The sequence below is a fragment of the Thalassophryne amazonica genome, chromosome 8 (assembly GCF_902500255.1).
Source record: "Thalassophryne amazonica chromosome 8, fThaAma1.1, whole genome shotgun sequence".
Lineage (NCBI taxonomy): Eukaryota > Metazoa > Chordata > Actinopteri > Batrachoidiformes > Batrachoididae > Thalassophryne > Thalassophryne amazonica.
Window position 1 is genome coordinate 84,857,698 of NC_047110.1, and position 21,942 is coordinate 84,879,639.

At 40.3% G+C, this 21,942-nt stretch overlaps 1 protein-coding gene across 1 annotated transcript; it reads right to left on the reverse strand.

Moving 5' to 3' along the window:
* Nucleotides 1-56: 56 nt before the first annotated feature.
* ldha (lactate dehydrogenase A4) lies at nt 57-8,690 on the reverse strand. The gene is made up of 8 exons (XM_034176866.1): nt 8,546-8,690; nt 6,255-6,380; nt 5,002-5,119; nt 4,702-4,875; nt 2,964-3,137; nt 2,689-2,806; nt 1,527-1,650; nt 57-1,056 (listed from the first exon to the last, which is right to left on the reverse strand). The coding sequence occupies exons 2-8, from the start codon at nt 6,378-6,380 to the stop codon at nt 892-894; spliced, it is 999 nt and encodes a 332-aa protein (XP_034032757.1). The 5' UTR covers nt 8,546-8,690; the 3' UTR covers nt 57-891.
* Between the last annotated feature and the right edge of the window lie 13,252 nt (nt 8,691-21,942).

The window sequence follows — 21,942 nt, forward strand, 5'->3', positions numbered from 1 at the left end:
TTGACTGATGTTTGAGTACAGTGTATTGATGATAAAAGACAAAAAACCCAAGTGTGTTATCCTGGTACATTTATTTGAAGTTTGTCCATCAATACGCAGCTGCCGTGGCTAGTACAGATTTAGGTGATTAATTTTATTATACTAACAATGCATAAATAGAGTTGAACAGTAACACTTATAAATATGCCATCTTTTTTCCCCAAAGACATGTTTTACATTCAGGATAAGAAATGTTTATATATATTAAGTCAGTTCTGAGGCAGACTGAGTTATGCAACTGATAATGTGACAGGTCATTGGCATAGCTAACACTTTTAGACTGGTTCTCCATTAGCATCTCTGCCATCTTAACACCATGCAGTTCCCTTTAGTAGCAACCACTTTAATTATCCCAGAAGTAGCTGGAGTTACATCTTACTAATTTGATAAACCATTACATGTTTTGCATCAGTGCACTCTTGGTTTTTTCACTTACACTGGCTTTGATGCTGATCGGCTGCATCGTTTCCCCTCCCGCCACTAAGGTACTTCAGTATCACGTGATGGTAGCTGTGTGATATGGGGGAGATGCATGGGAAGCCCTCCTTGTAGAGAATGGAACATCTCCATTGTAATCCAAGTTTTAAATAAAGAATACCAAGTGGAAAGTCAGCCAACCACCTGGCAATTGCTGAGTACTCTCACACAAACATGGAGTGTACAGAAGCAGCTACAGTACAGTAACAACATTCAATGTATACACACACATTATACAAACAGCACAAAGACATTCTCTCCAATGGTGGTTACAGATAAGAGGTGCATTTCACATAATTCAGTGACGGAGAGGAGCAGTTTGGAGGCACAAAGATACAACATGGGTGGGGTCAGGGCATTCTGAGACATTACTCCTCACAGAGTTAGCTCCTTCTGTACAGCCCACAGTGTCTCAGCACTTTTCACCAGCTGCTTCTCTTCATCTGGCTTCAGCACCATGTGGACGACGTCTGTCAGGCCGCTGTTGCCAAGGACACAAGGGATGCTCAGGAAGACCTCGTCCTTCACCCCATGCATGCCCTGAAATTGGGACGAAAGATGAACAGAGTTGGCAGGTGGTCACTAAACACCTGCAGCATGTTGTATGTTTCCACACGAGAATTAATACCTCTGTCAAGGAAGTTTAAGTTTTACTCATTTGTACTTGTGAGGTATGAAATTTGAGGGACAGATTACAGATTGGGTCAAAGAAGAGTTAAATGTGCAGATCCAGATTAAGCAATGGATCTTTCCTTTGAGTTTTCATTCTGGTTTTTCTGATCCTATCTTTGATCTATGGTCATTTGATCATGTTTAAAGAGGATCGAAGGTCAAGTTCTGCCTCATTTCATCATGCTGACAGGATCAAAGTAAGAAAGAAAGGGGAATGAAAAAAATGTGTGGCAGTCTGGTTAAAAAAAAAAAAACAAAAACCCAATTTGGAATAGAACTCAGCAATCAAAATCAATGATGAACAAACTTCAGCAAAGTGTGCAGGTGATAATCTGTACCTGGACCAGTGTGGAGACTGGATGGACTTTGTGCAGGTTCTTCAAGATGCTTTCTACTAGGTCGGCAACAGACATACCGATGGCCCAAGAGGTGTAGCCCTTCAGTTTGATAACCTCATATGCTCTGATGCAAACAAGAATAAAGATCAGGATCATCATATTTCTTCTAAACTGGACAAAATTTAACTATTGTTCTGATTTTTTTCCCCCTCTTAAACTCTGATGCACCCTTCCAGCCAAGACCAATTTTTCCAATAATGACCTCTGCTGATGGTCATTTTAGAACAAGTATGGTGCAGATCTGGATCAAAGGATTGTTCCAGAAAGATTGATCTTTGTCTACATTCTGAGATTGCATTAAAAAAAAAATGTGTAAAGCATTCCTTAAGAGTTATTCACAAGGCATATGTTGTTTGACTCACCCTTGAGCAGAGATTGATTTGAAAACTCTACATGACCACAATCAAACTACAAATTTGCTATAATGCTAGGTGCATCTGTTTTTCATAGAGAAATGAACTATGGATGCAAAAACATACCAAAAAAAAAAAAAAACCCTTTATGACTTCTATTTTAGTTGGTGGTGATTAGAAGTTTAAACATGGTGACCATGGCCCTTGTGGCCAACACTGGGATGCATCCTTGGTCTTTCAATCTATTGTGTTATACAGGTGACCTGCCCAGTAACCAAATTTTCAAATGGTCACGTCATATGACAAATAATACAAAACATAACAATAGAACTGACATGATTATGAACTGTCCCTCTGTCTGGGACTGAAGATTGTCAGATATTTCATTAATCCAGACTGGTTTGTGAGGAGATCCACGATGTAATGAATGAGCTCAAATGAGGTTTCAGCATAGCGTACTTGCTCCTACTTGTCATTTTGGCTTAGAACCCTGCTCAAATTCCTCACTGGGTGGAGCTCTAATAGATCCAACTGAGCCAGTTGGGTGACTGAACACTACTGTTTCAGTAAACAGTCAGATTTGACAGCTCAAAGTTAAATAATGCTGGACAGGCGGCCTGTGTGGATGGGGTAACTGTTCTGCAAACTGAACCAATGAGACTCATAAATCAAAACAGACTTTTTTAAAAGAACAGAGTGCTTCAACTTCATATTCCTGCAGAGATATTATGTATGTAAAGTGCACTCACCCATCAACCACCTGCTTATGAACAGCCTTCCAGTTCTCACTGTCACCCTCAGCACCCATCTGTGGGTTGAGGGCCTGAAGGGAGACACCAGCAACATTTACGCCACTCCACACAGGTACTGTATTATTTAAGAGAAAGAATAAAAACACATTTACCGATTAAATAAGGTGTCAACTGTACATGCAAAGGCAATAAATTACTGCTGTCTTAAAGATGTACAGCAACTGAAGAGGAGAAGACGTGAACAGACTATTTTTAGAGTCAAAGCTTCATACCACTGGAGTCGCCGTGCTCTCCGATGATCCAGCCATGGCAGCTGGAAGGGTGGATATGAAGCTTCTCTCCCATGAGGTGACGGAATCGTGCAGAATCCAAGTTGGTGCCAGAGCCAATAACGCGATGACGGGGGAAACCACTCAGCTTCCAGGCCACGTAGGTCAAGATGTCCACTAAGAGGATAAAGAATAAACATGGACTCTTTAAAATAAATAAATATCAGGAACAACCCTCTAATCAAGTATGCTGCCCCCCACAAATATCCAATTCAGTATTTGTGGCAAATACCACACAGATACCAATCCAAAATATCAGTTCGGCCCAACCCCTACTACAAAATGATTTATGGCTGTGCATCAAATCAATTTAAGATGATTTTGTGAATGTTAGCTCATATTTTCGAGCTGTATTGCGATGTCACAGAAATAACATCTTTAAATAACTGGCTGTGGAAACTGACACTTGCACAAAAGAGCACAAATCTGAAACATGTATTTTCTTAATTTTTTGTTCAACAATATTCTTACAGTACTTTCTGCGTTTGATTAATGCCAAAGTTTCATCAAAGATCGACAATGCCAATTTTATTGTATGTTGGTCATAAAATTACATGTAACCAGGTGTGCACACAACTGGTGCGCAGCAGAAAATGGAGAAAAGTGTTGATGAAAGCTTACAGCAAGCAGATTAGTGACTTTGGTAAGAAAAACATACGACTGTCCCAAAGATGGCAAGAAACAACAACTGACAAGCTGAATATGAAGTACAGTATACTAGGAAGGAATGTAAGGGCAAGTGATGTAATTAGGGCTGAAATGATTACTCGAATAATTCGATTACAAAAAATGATCGAGGCAAATTCTGTGCCTCGAAGCTTTGTTTAAACATTGTAGTACATATGCCAGGCCTGTGTGTGGCGCTGTAATGTCCCCAGAAAAACAACAAGCAGACTAGAGCACGCGGTCAGCTAATAATTTAGCCCTTAAAGTTACCACTTTCCAATGACACAGAGTAAAATAAAGCCTTTTAAGAGAAAGACGGTCCACACGGATCATCTGAAATAGACTTACTGCACATTTAAAGTGAAGCAGTGTGTTTGTCTATTTTTGCTAAAAAACAGACGTCTGCTCAACGTGGTGAGTGACTACTGACCCGACGGCCGGGTACCCACAGTCAAAGCCGGCTGCTGTTCAGACTCGCACTGTTTCGCTTTTTCTGGGCAACCTACAATGCTTCACAAACAGTACGTAACATAAAAAAAACAACAGTAACTGCGAGGCTGCATGTTCAACCTCCTGCTGAATCGCAGAGAAAGAGGGATAAAAACCACACACACACACACAACTCAAAATGGTTACATTTTACAAGTTGGGGGAGAAAAAGAAAACAGAAAGCCACATCCCATCGCCATTTCGGCAAAATGTCAAGACTTTGGCACAGTGACACTGTGCCATTGCTTAGGGTTGTTTAAAAATGCAAAAGTACTTTTTAGCCGATTACTTGCCAGAATAATCGATAGACTACTTCATTACAAAAATAATCGATAGCTGCAGCCCTAGATGTAATTCTTCAAAGGGAGGTGAACTTTATATAACACATCACCATGTTGCTCATAATAATCTGCAGTCTGCATTATTGATACACTGGAGTTATAAATTGTACAGACTTCACCACTACACTTCATTGTTTGCTCATATTTCCATCATGCATCTCTCAGTCACGCCCTCCGTGTCTAACCTGGGTTGGAGACGATCATCAGGATGCAATTGGGGCTGTACTTGACGATGTTGGGGATAATAAACTTGAAGATGTTGACGTTGCGCTGTACCAGGTTCAGACGGCTCTCACCCTCCTGCTGTCGGGCCCCGGCAGTGACCACCACCACCCTGGAGTTTGCTGTCACACTGTAGTCTGCACTAACACAGCGATTGTCTCTTTAGAGCTACACAATATATAGACTCCTATAGTAGCACAAGGACATAAGCATAGAAATGGATTCAGCAGATGTGGCGCTCTGGTTATTGTGGACATTTTCACCTTTGTCAGCAACAATCTTGTGCGTCTTGAGGAAGAGGGATCCATGTTGCAAGTCCATGGCCTCGCCTTTCAGCTTATCCTCAATCACGTCAACCAGTGCCAGCTCGTCACACAAGTCCTGATTTGCGCACACACAAACATGCACATTATGCTGACCGCACACAACACAAACACAGCTACAATGATGTGCCAAGCAATCTTGGAATTCTGTATTTGGAACAAGATTACTGCATGCATGTAAATTCACTGACATCGTCGTCAAAATGTGTTTTTCCAGTGTACCAGATTTGCACTGTTACAATGCATTAAAAAAATGATATAAAAACATATATCATAGCTATAACTATGCATCACTTAGTGTGACATCACTTGCAGCTATGTTATAGCTGCAAGTGATGTCACACTTTGTCTAACCTCCCTTTGTAATTGGTGTCTCAGCTGAAACCACAATTCAAGAATGATAAATTTATAATGGGGGGGGGGGGGGCACACATCCATTATTTCAGTTTTAAAGGGAAACTCTGGTATGTTTCAACCTGGGCTCTATTTTTAGAAGTTGGGACAAAAATTTTGTTTGGTGCAGATGAATGATTTAGAATGCAAACATGTTCCAAGACCCTCATCAGCAAACAACCTTTAGTGGACCCATCTGCTGAACTTTGATGCAGCAGATCGAGTGTACTGGGATTTTTCTGGTCTAGGAAAAGATGATAATATTTGGAGACAAATCTGAATCAGACAACAATTTTTCCCTTAAGGAAGAACTTTTTTCACTAACTATTTTTCAGCGTGGACCCATTTTTAGACAAGTTTTATTTAATAAATATATTTTGTAAGTTGTGCTGTATCGATTTACAATGCAAACAGTCATGGGGCTTCATTTTACCGTGTGTGTGACGACAAAACTAACATTTTGCTGCCAGGTGTACATTTTGCTCAAAATGTAATCTGCTTTTCCCTGGCTGAGAAAAATCAAAAATCCTGTTGCACCTTATCGGGTGCCTCAAAACTGACCTGATGCGTAAGGGTTTGTCTGCATTATAAGCCCTTTGAATGTGGTGAGTTCCAACATGATACGGTTTATTGTTTTGAGTCATCATGTTAAACTGGAGAGGATGGACTAATTTATTCATTCATTCAGCTGTTGCATGACAAAGGTTACATGTAAAGGCTTTTTCTAAAACCCTACTAGAAGTGATGTCCAGGTTTTATTTTCCTTCTTCAACAGAACCCTTTAATTTGTGACCTCTCACCTTGAGCAGCACGCTGATGGCAGATGCCATGCCCACCATGCCGACGCCGACCACCGTCACCTTGCTCCTGCTGCCCACAGGCTCCTCCTTCATCACGTGGCTGATCAGCTTGTCCTTAGTAGCCATCTGCAGAAAGGAAACAGACATTGCAAGAAAATGAGATGGGGGGGGGGAGGAAATTGTAGCAAAAGCCGCAAAACATGCAGCAGAGAAAAACCACAAAAGGGGTGATTGTGGAGTCAGCCGCGGCAGCATCATGTACGTGTCAGCCTGAGCGTGCGCATAACTTCCTCACGTTTTAAATGAGTCACCAAATTCCCCTTTAGCCACTCTACAAATTCATCACCACCACATGAACAAAAGTATTTTTTGAGCAAGCAATGGGGTCAGAAGGGCAACGCTGTGGTTTCACAGTAGTAATCTTTATCAGAACGACTGTCTGCTACCATAAAAGGTTTGCTGCGTGCACGTCGCCTCAACAGCACCTCTATGCGTCTCCATGGAAACCTCTGCCTGGGAAAGTACTGCAGAGAGAAAATCCTCCCCTAATGACATCACACAGACAGGGCTAGACCCTTTTTGGCACTACTGACTATACGGTGATGTGTGCACGTGTACGTGGATGAGTAACTGTCGGGACCATTTCCTTCGGTCTACTGAAGGCTGGTCTGTGGTTTTGGTTTGCACACGTGTGTGATCAGTGGGACACTCATAACTACCATCCCACGACCCACCGATCTGATCCTGCAGCCGACCGACGGTCTGTGCTCCGTCACTTCAGCAGGCCACTTCCTCCTCTGCTGTTCAAACCAGCCCAAAATGTTTCCACTGTTGTGCAAATGAGTAAGATTTATGAGAAGGATTACTGACTCATAAAAGTAAAGAACTTCTTGTTGTATAATCACACAGAGTGTGTAGGAAAAAAAAAAATAAAAAAAATTGTATTTTGTGAATTTCTGACATTTAACACCATCGCACAGACCCGGCCAAGTAGAATCGCCACGTGCACACCTGTGTTATATCACATTTCATAGTGACATTTAATGAATGGTTGCCCCGGCATGTCACAGACAGAGCGCTGGGGACAAAGAGGGCGTCAGGTTTTAGGTTCAATCTTTAAACACATGGTGACTGCAAAGTCATTTCTTGTGTCGCTGAAAAAGCAGGTGCAGAAACATGTCTGCCATCGTGCTGCTGCCTTTAACAGGACAAAAATAAATACATAAATCACAGAATATAGGTGAATCCTAGTACCATTAATCTTTTCAAATATCCATTTTAAACTTAATATTTTTAGGGAGTGCCTCAGAACTTTGTAGGCGCTCTTTAATATTTATACTTCAGTTCCCATCATGCAACAAGACAGTGTTCTGTTAGCAGTCACTGGTACACAGCAAAAGCAGAAATTTGGAATTAACACACCCAGTGTTATAACACATTTGAAAATGTACATTTTTTAGTCTCATTTCTCAGTCATGGAGTTAAACCAACACCTGTGGAGAGATGAATTAACACTGTGTGTTTTAACACAGTTAAAGTGTGACACCAATGTGGTTTTTGGTGAGTTGGGATCCTTTACCCTGGAATGGAACATTGGTCATTCACATACAGAAATTTCGTGTACCACAGGAACTTTAGCATCACTGTCCCTCATTCATTCATTGACAAAGGTTGGAGCTGGAAAAAAAAATGAAAACAATGGCTCAAAAATGATCATCTTTTTTCTTCTTTACTTGATGAAGCACTGGAACGTGGCTGCTACTTCAACAGGACTCAAGAAGATCATGATGATCAATGTCTGGACTGAATGCACATGAAGCCCAGTGGCGCCTTTATGACATCAGCAGAAAACTTCTGATGCAATGTTGGAAGAGTTAATAAATTTTGGTCTGTTCATTACAGTAAAATTACTGCATTATTATTATGTTTTTGCAAAACAGCCTTATTTTTAGGGGCTAATTATTAATTACCGGTTTGACAAAAGGAATGAAGGAATGAATGAATGAAAATCATTATTTATAGAAGGAAAAAAACCTGACATTTTAATTACGCCCCCCCCCAACACACACACTAAATAAATAAATACCTTCCTTCATTGTACAAGTGATCCACAATCACACTGACCTAATATCAACCCCACCAATAATCACTATTGATTACAGACACGCTCTCCCGGCGCGCTCCCGTGACGCACAGGCTGAGAAGGAAGCGCCTCATAATCATTTATTGCTGCGTCATTTCCGCACACGGGTTCGTGGATTTATCTGATCACACGCTGTTTCTTTTCTTACCTTCAGAGGTGTTTTTTTCTTCCTTGACAGTGGAAGAGACGTGAAGCTGGAATGTAAAACCTCAAACGAAGCACAGTTTCTCCGCAGCAGTGGTACGACGGTGAACCTGATCCGCGCTATTTAAAGCCAGCCCATGCATACGTCATGTACATGCGCATTCGAAATGGCGCCGCGCGGTGTGTGTCGGGAGTCACGTCCCAAAAAGCTGTCGGTAGGATGCGGCGCGCGCATCATGCGTTATTGCCACACACTGCGCTTGTTTTTGGTTTGAACGTCACGGAGGAGAAACGTGTTCATCGCCCTGTACACCTTTCTGAACACGTGCGTAAATTCACGCTTGTTCTGTGGGGTCTGAAACCATGATGAAGATTTATCTCACAGCATGTCAGGTGCATTTCTGTTGCCTGTTTCATCTCACTTTTTAACAGTGTTACGTTACTCAACTATTAATTATTACAACCAAAAATGATACAAGTGGTGAATTCAGCCAACATGTCATCCTTGTACAAACTAGGTAACAATTTTATGAATATTGGTGGTGTTTTGACGAGTATTTTGACAATCTAACTAGTCTTCATACAACCCCAATTCCAATGAAGTTGGGACGTTGTGTGACATGTAAATAAAAACAGAATACAATGATTTGCAAATCCTTTTCAACCTATATTCAACTGAATACACCACAAAGACAAGATATTTAATGTTCAAACTGATTAACTTTATTGTTTTTGTGCAAATATTTGCTCATTTTGAAATGGATGCCTGCAACACATTTCAAAAAAGCTGGGACAGTGATATGTTTACCACTGTGTTACATCACCTTTCCTTCTAACAACACTCAGTAAGCGTTTGGGAACTGAGGACACTAACTGTTGAAGCTTTGTAGGTGGAAGTCTTTCCCATTCTTGCTTGATGTACGATTTCAGTAGTTCAACAATCCGGGGTCTTCATTGTCGTATTTTGCGCTTCATAATGTGCCACACATTTTCAATGGGCAACAGGTCTGGACTGCAGGCAGGCCAGTCTAGTACCCACACTCTTTTACTACGAAGCCACACTGTTATAACATGTGCAGAATGTGGCTTGGCATTGTCTTGCTGAAATAAGCAGGGATGTCCTTGAAAAGGCGGTGCTTGGATGGCAGCTTGTGTTGCTCCAAAACCTGGATGTATCTTTCAGCACTGATGGTACCATCAACAGATGTGTACGTTCCCCTTGCCATGGGCACTAACACACCCCCATACCATCACAGATGCTGGCTTTTGAACTTTGTGCTGGTAACAGTCCGGATGGTCTTTTTCCTCTTTTGTCAGGAGGACACGACGTCCATGATTTCCAAAAACAAATTGAAATGTGGACTCATCAGACCACAGCACACTTTTCCACTTTGCATCTGTCCATTTTAAATGAGGATGCAAAAGCCATACATCATATGGCTTTTGCTTTGCACAGTAATGTTTTAACTTGCACTTGTAGATGTAGTGACGAACTGTGTTAACTGACAATAGTTTTCTGAAGTGTTCCTGAGCCCACGCGGTAAGATCCTTTACACAATGATGTCGGTTTTTAATGCAGTGCCACCTGAGGGATCAAAGGTCACGGGCATTCAGTGTTGGTTTTCGGCCTTGCCACTTACGTGTAGAAAGTTCTCCACATTCTCTGAATCTTCTGATTATATTATGGACTGTAGATGATGGAATCTCTAAATTCCTTGCAATTGAACATTGAGAAACATTGTTCTTAAACTGCTGGACTATTTTTTCACGCAGTTGTTCACAAAGTAGTGATCCTCGCCCCATCTTTGCTTGTGAACAGCTGAGCCTTTTGGGGATGCTCTAGTGGAGCAGATAAGTATGACTTTTGGCCAGAATTGTTCATGGTTATGCAAGCATCAGATTTGGCATAAATGTTCTACATAAATCACTGTTTGAGAAAAAAGTGCTGGCCACTTGAAAATCCAATATGACGGCCAGGTAAGGGTCAATGAAGAATTACACAGGGGACAAAATTTAAAAATGCTCCATTTGTATTGAAAGCTATACCACATTACGTGTCTGATCACAAAGATTCCAAAAAGGTATAGTTTGGGTTATCTATGACTGAATGTTATGGAGCTATGGGGTTTAAACAGCAAGAATGATAAGAAAGGTCAGTTTCAGTTTGTACAGGGGTCAAAAGTTAAAGTGCCTCCAATTTTTGTCAAATGTGATGCAAATTATTGGTTGAGTTAATAGGGTTTTAAAAAGGAATAGTTTGCACCATGTGTCATGCTTAGTTGTCACGTTACAGGGTAACATACGTCACATGTCATAGAATCCAATGTACGTCAACATTGTTTGACATTTACTCTGCAAACCAAGCATTCAACACAGTCAAAACTATTACATTTATTAATCCTATTATTTCAATCAATAATTTGCACTACGTCTAACCAAAATTGGTGCAACTTTAACTTTTGACTCCCGTGCAAACTTGCTGTTTTTACCCCATAATTCCATAACATTCAGTCATAGATAGCCCAAACTATACCTTTTTGGAATCTTTGTGATCAGGGACATAATGTGGTATAGTTTTCAATGTGATTGGAGCATTTTTAAATTTTGACCCCTGTGTAATTCTTCATTGACCCCTACCTGGCTGTCATATTGGATTTTCAAGTGGCCCGCACTTTTTTCTCAAACACTGATTTATGAAGAACATTCATGCCACATCTGATGCTTGCATAACCATGTGAAGGATTGTTTCAGTTATGTGCTGCTCTACTCCTTTTATACCCAATCATGACACTCACCTGTTTCCAATTAACCTGTTCACCTGTGGAATGTTCCAAACAGGTGTTCTTTGGCATTCATCAACTTTCCCAGTCTTTTGTTGCCACTGTCCCAACTTTTTGGAAATGTGTTGCAGGTATCCATTTCATAATGAGCAAATATTTGCACAAAAACAATAAAGTTTATCAGTTTGAACATTAAATATCTTGTCTTTGTGGTGTATTCAATTGAATATAGGTTGAAGAGGATTTGCAAATCATTGTATTCTGTTTTTATTTACATTTTACACAACGCCCCAACTTCATTGGAATTGGGGTTGTAATATGTTAATTAATACAATTGCATTTGCAACTGTTGCAGCTTGAGTGAGCATAATATCTGATTAGGTTGCATGCTGTGGGTACTTACTGTGATTGTTCAGACTTCTCAGTCTTTCTGGTTTGTTAAAACCATTCAAAAGTTCTGTAAACTGCTAAGGCCTAACTTGCACAGACCCAGGCCGAAATCTCTCAGGGGAAATCACTTTAACCAAGCCGATATTCCTCTGTCCAAAATCACTGAACTAGGCCGATATCGCTCAGGCCAATTTCACCGGTCACCATTATTTCTGTATGCCGATACAAATTTTTGATCTTAATGTTATCTTTGTTCATACATAAGTGATAGTATCGTGCCATTTGTGTGTGTGTGTGTGTGTGTGTGTGTGTGCACGCGTGTGTGTGTCATTTTGCCTCTGTACTCCACCACAGTGGAATTGAAATGAAACAGTCAAGATGTGCTTGTGTTGAGAGTGTTGGCTTTAATTCAGTGGGGTTAATAGAAATATCACATTAACCATTTAGGATTTAGAGTCATTTTTATACACACAATACATATAAGAAACAGATCTCACTTCTTCTTTTTAAGAAAATCCTTCTCTGTTCCCCTTCTGCTATGAAGTTATTATTGGATAATATCTGTGCTAATCAAGTGTTTGTCTGTTTGGAAGTTTCTGAGAGTTAAGGTTCACTTCCATCATGTGCAAGTTTCAGAAACAGGGAGATCTCCCCCTGTTGGTGAGAGCCAGTAACATTAGAAATGTGAGACTAAACCACACCTACTGTGATGCCCACAAGGTATAAAAAGTGTTGTATGACTCATTTTAGGTGCCTTTCACAAGATGGACACTGTCTGTGAGGGTCCCAGGCCTGGTTTCTAATGTGACCTTTAATAAACTCAAAATGAGGAATACAATGGATTGGTTTTTGGTTAAGGGCAGTAAATTACATGAAAGAACCGTGTACAAATAACACTACAGTGAGGAAAATAAGTATTTGAACACCCTGCGATTTTGCAAGTTCTCCCACTTAGAAATCATGGAGGGGTCTGAAATTTTCATCTTAGGTGCATGTCCACTGTGAGAGGCATAATCTAAAAATGAATAAAAAAATCCGGAAATCACAATGTATGATTTTTTTTTTAATAATTTATTTGTATGTTAACTGCTGCAAATAAGTATTTGACCCCCTACCAACCAGCAAGAATTCTGGCTCACACAGACCTGTTAATTTTTCTTTAAGAAGCCCTCTTATTCTGCACTCTTTACCTGTATTAATTGCACCTGTTTGAACTTGTTACCTGTATAAAAGACACCTGTTCACACACTCAATCAATCACACTCCAACCTGTCCACCATAGCCAAGACCAAAGAGCTGTCTAAGGACACCAAGAACAAAACTGTAGACCTGCACAAGGCTGGGATGGACTACAGGACAACAGGCAAGGAGCTTGGTAGAAGACAACAACTGTTATGATTATTTATTAGAAAGTGGAAGAATCACAAGATGACTGTCAATCTCCCTCGGTCTGGGATTCCATGCAAGATCTCACTTTGTGGGGTAAGGATGATTCTGAGAAAGCTCTGAACTACACAGGAGGACCTGGTCAATGACCAATGTTAAAGGAGATTTTTTTAAATGAAAGACTCCGCGACGCTCCTCCACAGGAAAAACACCTCCGTTGGAAGCCTTAAGGACAAGTTGGAACATGTCCAGCTGTTAAACAATTTCTCATATACTCACTCCACTGAAAGCCATCAAAAGCTGCCTGGATTTTACAAATGGTTATCAACACGGAGGTGTTTTTCCTGTGCCGCCGCACCGCGCTGGCTGCGTCCCGATGCGTGGACCCGTCCGCACGTCTTTCATTAAAAAAATCTCCTTTAACAGTGGAATATCCAGATAAAATGCTGAAACCGACTTCTTCTGAAACTTCTCTGTTCTCTCACGACGTCCTGGATCAACAGAGCCTGAAATGTGGAGGTTTTCAGCTTGAAACAGACTGACGACGGCGCCTGAGAGCGCTGTGCGACGTCTCGCACCGTGGGAAGTCCTTAAAGCGACAGTATCACCTCAAAATCTCTCATCAGCCGTTAAAATTTTCACCGAAAACCAGCTTAATTTTTTCGAACCGTGTCCACTTCGATGTGTCTCACAGGTTTAGAAAAAAATTTGATCAAACAAAGTACCAGTCTCTCAGCAACGTCTCAGACAAAGGAATTCCGACGAGGGGCTGGACGACTCCTCCCAGTGCTCACAGGCGAATGACGTCACCGACAGGCGTGGAAAAACTCACGCATGCGCACGAGGGTTCAAGCATGTCTGACGTAAAAACATATGAATGAAATCCATATAGTTTTTGAAAAAAATATAAAGGACCTATACTTTATTGACAGCCCTCGTATTCTCGTCAAAAACATACCTGGAGTAGTGTTTTGTTTTATTTTGCACATACATACAACACGACACACCACAAAGAGATTTCCATCAGGTTTCACCTGATTATGAGCATTTTAAGATGCCTACAGCAACTATCTCAACCACTGACAACATATTACAGCAAGAGTCCACAAAAGACCTTTTTAAAGACCTGACTAAAGTGTAATGTGTGATCTTTAAAAACATATTTTCATGAAAAAAGACACAAATGTGCAGTTTACTGCATTTTATTTTTTCTTGTGTAAAAACACAGCTTAGATGTGGTTTGACCGAAACAAATCGTCATTAAACTTAAATAAAACAGGGGTGAAGTGGAGGTTTAAGAGTCACTATATGTTCACATGAACAGTTATTTATTTCTATATTTATTTATTTATGTTCATTGTTAGTTGGATTTATCTTATCTGTTGTGATTAATCAGGTTCTTTTTTTTTCTTTCTCTAAAATTGTATTGTAGCATTACTGGCTATTATTACTATTATTGTTGTTGTTATTGTTACTAATATATAAATAAAAAAAATTAAATATTACAATTTGTAATACATTTGACTCTTGGCATACAAATGTGCTGACAGCTGCAACAGCTTAATGCTAACTTTAACATTGAAAACGCCATAGACATGCTAACGCGTTAGCATCTGTCCCGTTTTTAAGTTATAAAATACATCTATCAACTGTTTCAGAAGACCATAACAGGTCAGATTAGCATAAAAAGGTAAATATTACTCACAGACATATGCTATAAAAAAAATCCGGAAATCACAATGTATGATTTATTTAAAGTAGACCTGCATTGAAATAAATGCAGTCAGATCTTTGGACCAAAAAATGACTTATATTTACACATAAGATCCTTCTGAATGTAGTAAAGTAAATCTGCAAGCCCAGATCTGTCATTCAACGGAGAAATCTTCATTTTAAAATGACAAATTTACAGCTAAAATTTAGCCCTCCGCAAAACTGTCATCACATCCGGGACGCTGCTGAGACGTCAGGGAGAAGACCCTATCCCAGCATGCATTGAGCGCGCCAACTGTAATTTATGGATTTCTGTCAGTTTGCATTTGCACCTTTTTCTTGTCTTATACGGAAGGATCTACTTTTTTAAAACTTCATATTGTCTTGCAGCACGTTTGGTGAGTACACATTTCTTTTATTTGTGCTTGAAAATTATTTTGGGGGACTTTTTCATACGCCCGTTTGATTGAGTGGTGTCGCATTGAAAATCTACTGTCTTTCGCCTCCAGTGTTACCGTCGCGGGGTATGGAGGGGGGACCCGCAAAGAATCCAAGTCATTAAAAAGATATAAACCTCTCTCAGCGGCCACGGAGCTCTGCAGCTCCGATTACCGAGACGTGCGGCGCTGCGGAAAGTCTGTCCTTGCAGCAACAGATGTTACCGGCCGCTCTGCATCAAAACAGCGAGTGTAGTCTCTGGACTTTTGCCAAGTTGGCTGCACCTCCATTCAAATCAAATCAATTTTATTTATATAGCGCCAAATCACAACAAACAGTCGCCCCAAGTCACATTCATTGCAGCTTACTTTTGGATGCTGAAACCAGGATGTGTATAACAGTAACATTACTAACAGATAAAATCAATTTCAATGCGGGATCGGACTGAAGGTGCAAGTGCTCCGTCTTCTGCCGGACGTCACTGCAATGTCCCGGATGTACAAACAGTTTTCTCTGAGGGCCAAATTTTAGCTGCAAATTTGTCATTTTTAAAAGAAGATTTCTCCGCTGAATTACAAATTTGGGCTTGCAGATTTACTTTACTGCATTGATAAGGGTCTTATAAATACATATCAGCTATTTCTTTCTGAGATCTGACCACATTTATTTCAATGCAGGTCTACTTTAATAATTTATTTGTATGTTACTGCTGCAAATAAGTATTTGAACACCTACCAACCAGCAATAATTCTGGCTCTCACAGACCTGTTAATTTATCTTTAAGAAGCCCTCTTATTCTGCACTCTTTACCTGTATTAATTGCACCTGTTTGAACTTGTTACCTGTATAAAAGACACCTGTTCACACACTCAATCGATCACAATCCAACCTGTCCACCATAGCCAAGACCAAAAAGCTGTCTAAGGACACCAGGGACAAAACTGTAGACCTGCACAAGGCTGGGATGGACTACAGGACAACAGGCAAGCAGCTTGGTCGAAGACAACAACTGTTATGATTATTTATTAGAAAGTGGAAGAAACACAAGATGACTGTCAATCTCCCTCGGTCTGGGATTCCATGCAAGATCTCACTTTGTGGGGTAAGGATGATTCTGAGAAAGCTCAGAACCCAAACACACAGCCAGGGCAACTAAGGAGGGGCTCCGTAAGAAGCATTTCAAGGTCCTGGAGTGGCCTGGCCAGTCTCCAGACCTGAACTCAATAGAAAATCTTTGGAGGGAGCTGAAACTCCAAACCTGAAAGATATGAAGAAGATCTGTATGGAGGAGTGGACCAAAATCCCTGCTGCAGTGTGAGCAAACCTGTTGAAAAACTACAAGAAACGTTTGACCTCTGTAATTTCAAACAAAGGCTACTGTACCAAATATTAACATTGATTTTCACAGGTGTTGAAATACTTATTTGCAGCAGTAACATACAAATAAATTATTAAAAAAATCATACATTGTGATTTCTTGCCTCTACTGGTGGTTGGCTCTCACTGCGGTATTGTATCACTTCCTGTTCCGGAGCACAGCGGTGTTTTGCTGTATCTGTTAGCTGTTTAATCTGTGCAGTTAGATTGATCTAGTTACCTAGATAACGATTTGCTTCACAGTGTTATCTTCATGTGCCTTAACTAAAGCACTCCCTCTGCTGAATCACCTCTAAATTATTTACACATTATTCACTTTGTGTGTTTTTAGGAATCCGCTAGCTTAGCGCAGCTACTAGCTCTTAGCCGGTTTAGCATGGTGGCTTCTCCTGTCTCTCCCGCACTTTTCTGCTCTGGGTGTGAAATGTTTAGTTATTCCTTGGCCTCCTTTAGCAGTAATGGTACTTGTAATAAGTGTAGCTTATTCGTAGCTTTGGAAGCCAGGCTGGGCGAATTGGAGACTCGGCTCCGCACCGTGGAAAATTCTACAGCTAACCAGGCCCTGTAGTTGGTGCGGACCAAGGTAGCTAGCCGCCGTTAGTTTCCCTCTGGCAGATCCCGAGCAGCCGGGAAAGCAGGCCGACCGGGTGACTGTGAGGAGGAAGCGTAGCCCTAAACAGAAGCCCCGTGTACACCGCCAACCCGTTCACATCTCTAACCGTTTTTCCCCACTCGGCGACACACCCGCCGAGGATCAAACTCTGGTTACTGGCGACTCTGTTTTGAGAAATGTGAAGTTAGCGACACCAGCAACCATAGTCAATTGTCTTCCGGAGGCCAGAGCAGGCGACATTGAAGGAAATTTGAAACTGCTGGCTAAGGCTAAGCGTAAATTTGGTAAGATTGTAATTCACGTCGGCAGTAATGACACCCGGTTACGCCAATCGGAGGTCACTAAAATTAACATTGAATCAGTGTGTAACTTTGCAAAAACAATGTCGGACTCTGTAGTTTTCTCTGGGCCCCTCCTCAATCGGACCGGGAGTGACATGTTTAGCCGCATGTTCTCCTTGAATTGCTGGCTGTCTGAGTGGTGTCCAAAAAATGAGGTGGGCTTCATAGATAATTGGCAAAGCTTCTGGGGAAAACCTGGTCTTGTTAGGAGAGATGGCATCCATCCCACTTTGGATGGAGCAGCTCTCATTTCTAGAAATCTGGCCAATTTTCTTAAATCCTCCAAACCGTGACTATCCAGGGTTGGGACCAGGAAGCAGAGTTGTAGTCTTACACACCTCTCTGCAGCTTCTCTCCCCCTGCCATCCCCTCATTACCCCATCCCCGTAGAGACGGTGCCTGCTCCCAGACCACCAATGACCAGTAAAAATCTATTTAAGCATAAAAATTCAAAAAGAAAAAAATAATATAGCACCTTCAACTGCACCACAGACTAAAACAGTTAAATGTGGTCTATTAAACATTAGGTCTCTCTCTTCTAAGTCCTGTTAGTAAATGATATAATAATTGATCAACATATTGATTTATTCTGTCTTACAGAAACCTGGTTACAGCAGGATGAATATGTTAGTTAAATGAGTCAACACCCCGAGTCACACTAACTGCCAGAATGCTCGTAGCACGGGCCGAGGCGGAGGATTAGCAGCGATCTTCCATTCCAGCTTATTAATTAATCAAAAACCCAGACAGAGCTTTAATTCATTTGAAAGCTTGACTCTTAGTCTTGTCCATCCAATTGCAAGTCCCAAAAACCAGTTTTATTTGTTGTTATCTATCGTCCTCCTGGTCATTACTGTGAGTTTCTCTGTGAATTTTCAGACCTTTTGTCTGACTTAGTGCTTAGCTCAGATAAGATAATTATAGTGGGCAATTTTAACATCCACACAGATGCTGAGAATGACAGCCTCAACACTGCATTTAATCTATTATTAGACTCAATTGGCTTTGCTCAAAATGTAAATGAGTCCACCCACCACTTTAATCATATCTTAGAACTTGTTCTGACTTATGGTATGGAAATTGAAGACTTAACAGTATTCCCTGAAAACTCCCTTCTGTCTGATCATTTCTTAATAACATTTACTCTGATGGACTACCCAGCAGTGGGGAATAAGTTTCATTACACTAGAAGTCTTTCAGAAAGCGCTGTAACTAGGTTTAAGGATATGATTCCTTCTTTATGTTCTCTAATGCCATATACCAACACAGTGCAGAGTAGCTACCTAAACTCTGTAAGTGAGATAGAGTATCTCGTCATTAGTTTTACATCCTCGTTGAAGACAACTTTGGATGCTGTAGCTCCTCTGAAAAAGAGAGCTTTAAATCAGAAGTGCCTGACTCCGTGGTATAACTCACAAACTCGCAGCTTAAAGCAGATAACCCGTAAGTTGGAGAGGAAATGGCATCTCACTAATTTAGAAGATCTTCACTTAGCCTGGAAAAAGAGTCTGTTGCTCTATAAAAATAAAAAAGCCCTCCGTAAGCTAGGACATCTTACTATCATCACTAATTGAAGAAAATAAGAACAACCCCAGGTTTCTTTTCAGCACTGTAGCCAGGCTGGCAAAGAGTCAGAGCTCTATTGAGCCGAGTATTCCTTTAACTTTAACTTTAATGACTTCATGACTTTTTTTGCTAATAAAATTTTAACTGTTAGAGAAAAAATTACTCATAACCATCCCAAAGACGTATCGTTATCTTTGGCTGCTTTCAGTGATGCCGGTATTTGGTTAGACTCTTTCTTATTTCTTATTTCGTTATTTTCATTAGTTACTTCATCCAAACCATCAACATGTCTATTAGACCCCATTCCTACCAGGCTGCTCAAGGAAGCCCTACCATTATTTAATGCTTCGATCTTAAATATGATCAATCTATCTTTATTAGTTGGCTATGTACCACAGGCTTTTAAGGTGGCAGTAATTAAACCATTACTTAAAAAGCCATCACTTGACCCAGCTATCTTAGCTAATTATAGGCCAATCTCCAACCTAAACTAATTCATGCATTTATTTCCTCTAGGCTGGACCATTGTAATTCATTATTATCAGGTTGTCCTAAAGGTTCCCTGAAAAGCCTTCAGTTAATTCAAAATGCTGCAGCTAGAGTACTAACAGGGACTAGAAGGAGAGAGCATATCTCACCCATATTGGCCTCTCTTCATTGGCTTCCTGTTAATTCTAGAATAGAATTTAAAATTCTTTTTCTTACTTATAAGGTTTTGAATAATCAGGTCCCATCTTATCTTAGGGACCTCATAGTACCATATCACCCCAATAGAGCGCTTCGCTCTCAGACTGCAGGCTTTACTTGTAGTTCCTAGGGTTTGTAAGAGTAGAATGGGAGACAGAGCCTTCAGCTTTCAGGCTCCTCTCCTTGTGAACCAGCTCCCAATTCGGTCAGGGAGACAGACACCCTCTCTACTTTTAAGATTAGGCTTAAAACTTCCTTTTTGCTAAAGCTTATAGTAGGGCTGGATCAGGTGACCCTGAACCATCCCTAGTTATGCTGCTATAGACTTAGACCTGCTCGGGGGTTCCCATGATGCACTCAGTGTTTCTTTCTCTTTTTGCTCTGTATGCACCACTCTGCATTTAATCATTAGTGATTGATCTCTGCTCCCCTCCACAGCATGTCTTTTTCCTGGTTCTCTCCCTCAGCCCCAACCAGTCCCAGCAGAAGACTGCCCCTCCCTGAGCCTGGTTCTGCTGGAGGTTTCTTCCTGTTAAAAGGAAGTTTTTCCTTCCCACTGTCGCCAAGTGCTTGCTCACAGGGGGTCGTTTTGACAGTTGGGGTTTTTCTGTAATTATTGTATGGCTTTGCCTTGCAATATGAAGCGCCTTGGGGCAACTGTTTGTTGTGATTTGGCGCTATAGAAATAAAATTGATTGAATTGATTGATTGATTGATTGATTTTCAGATTTATGTTTTTTTTTTTTTAGATTATGTCTCTCATAGTGGACATGCACCTAAGATGAAAATTTCAGACCCCTCGATGATTTCTAAGTGGGAGAAGTTGCAAAATCACAGGGTGTTCAAATACGTATTTTCCTCACTGTATATCAATGGTGACAAATCAAATAAAAGCTGAACGGTGTACAGTTTCTTCAGTCACAGCCAGAGAAGCCTGAAACTCCTTCAGAATAGTCATGGCCGTCTTGGTTTCTTCTTCGTGTACAGTCACTTGTTTTTATTTATTTGTTTTTGAGAACTGTCAGGTCCAGACAGATTTACAGAACCATATTGTTCAGATTTCTCACTGATTGGTGTAAATGAAGTCTAAGTTATGATTCAGTGACTTGGAAATGTTCATGTATCCATCTCCTGATGTTTTCTTTGAACGATAATTCTTATATTTACTTGGTTCAATTATTAATGGACTCTGAAAATGGAGAGACTGTGTAAAAATGGCTGTCATTTCTAAACTGTTAATGTCATATTTTGTGATACCTCTGAAATTAAAGTAGAAGTCTCCATTGCAAGTAAATCTTGATTATTTAATTCGAACTCCACATTTGGGTGCTGTATAGAGGCAAAATTCTATTACTGCTACTAATACTTATGGATCTGACTGTAAGTGATTACAGCAATTGTTGGTTGGTTTGTTGGTTATTTTTTTTGGTAAGCATTTTACTCAGAAATTGACAGGGTGATCTTAGTGAAACCTTGTGCGGTGGAGAATGATTTTAACCTATGTATTTTGGAGCTGATCCAGATCAATGGATGGATCCTAAACTTTCATCTTTTCAACAAATCAATCATTTGGCTGTTGATCCTGATTACGTGCTAAAAGTAACCCATATGAAACTTCAGGGATCAGACTCAAATATACATGATTTGTAGTCATCAAGGATTTAATAAGGAATCCTTGTTAAAGGCTAGAATCAGAAATAAAAGTCAGCACTCAGAATCAAAGATGAGGATCAAAGGAACTGTTCAAAAATGAGTTTTTTCCAGGTATGCAGTGCATCCAAAAAGTATTCACAGCACTTCACTTTTTCTGGAAAACAAAATGAGGAAAAAGTGAAGTGCTGTAAATACTTTCTGGATACCCCTTAAACTTAACACCTTTCATTTTGTAAAAGGATGTGTGATAATATGACCATAAACTTCAAAACTTGTTTTGCCAAGTATCACTATTACAACTAGCTTAACAAGTGAAAAATATGAAATGAGATGTTGACATACCAAATAAAATTATTTTTTTATTCTGTCTATGAGGTTGATTTTATTCTATCTATTAATTTTATTTAATTCTATCCATTTAATAAACAAGACACTCAGCGCTTGCTCGATCAAATGT

Coding starts and splice junctions, on each gene's coding strand:
- ldha (XM_034176866.1), bottom strand. CDS start 6,380: ATGGCTACTAAGGACAAGCTGATCAGCCACGTGATGAAGGAGGAGCCT. Junction 5,120..6,254: donor CCATCAGCGTGCTGCTCAAG/GTGAGAGGTCAC, acceptor TGCGCAAATCAG/GACTTGTGTGACGAGCTGGC. Junction 4,876..5,001: donor CAAGATTGTTGCTGACAAAG/GTGAAAATGTCC, acceptor GTGTTAGTGCAG/ACTACAGTGTGACAGCAAAC.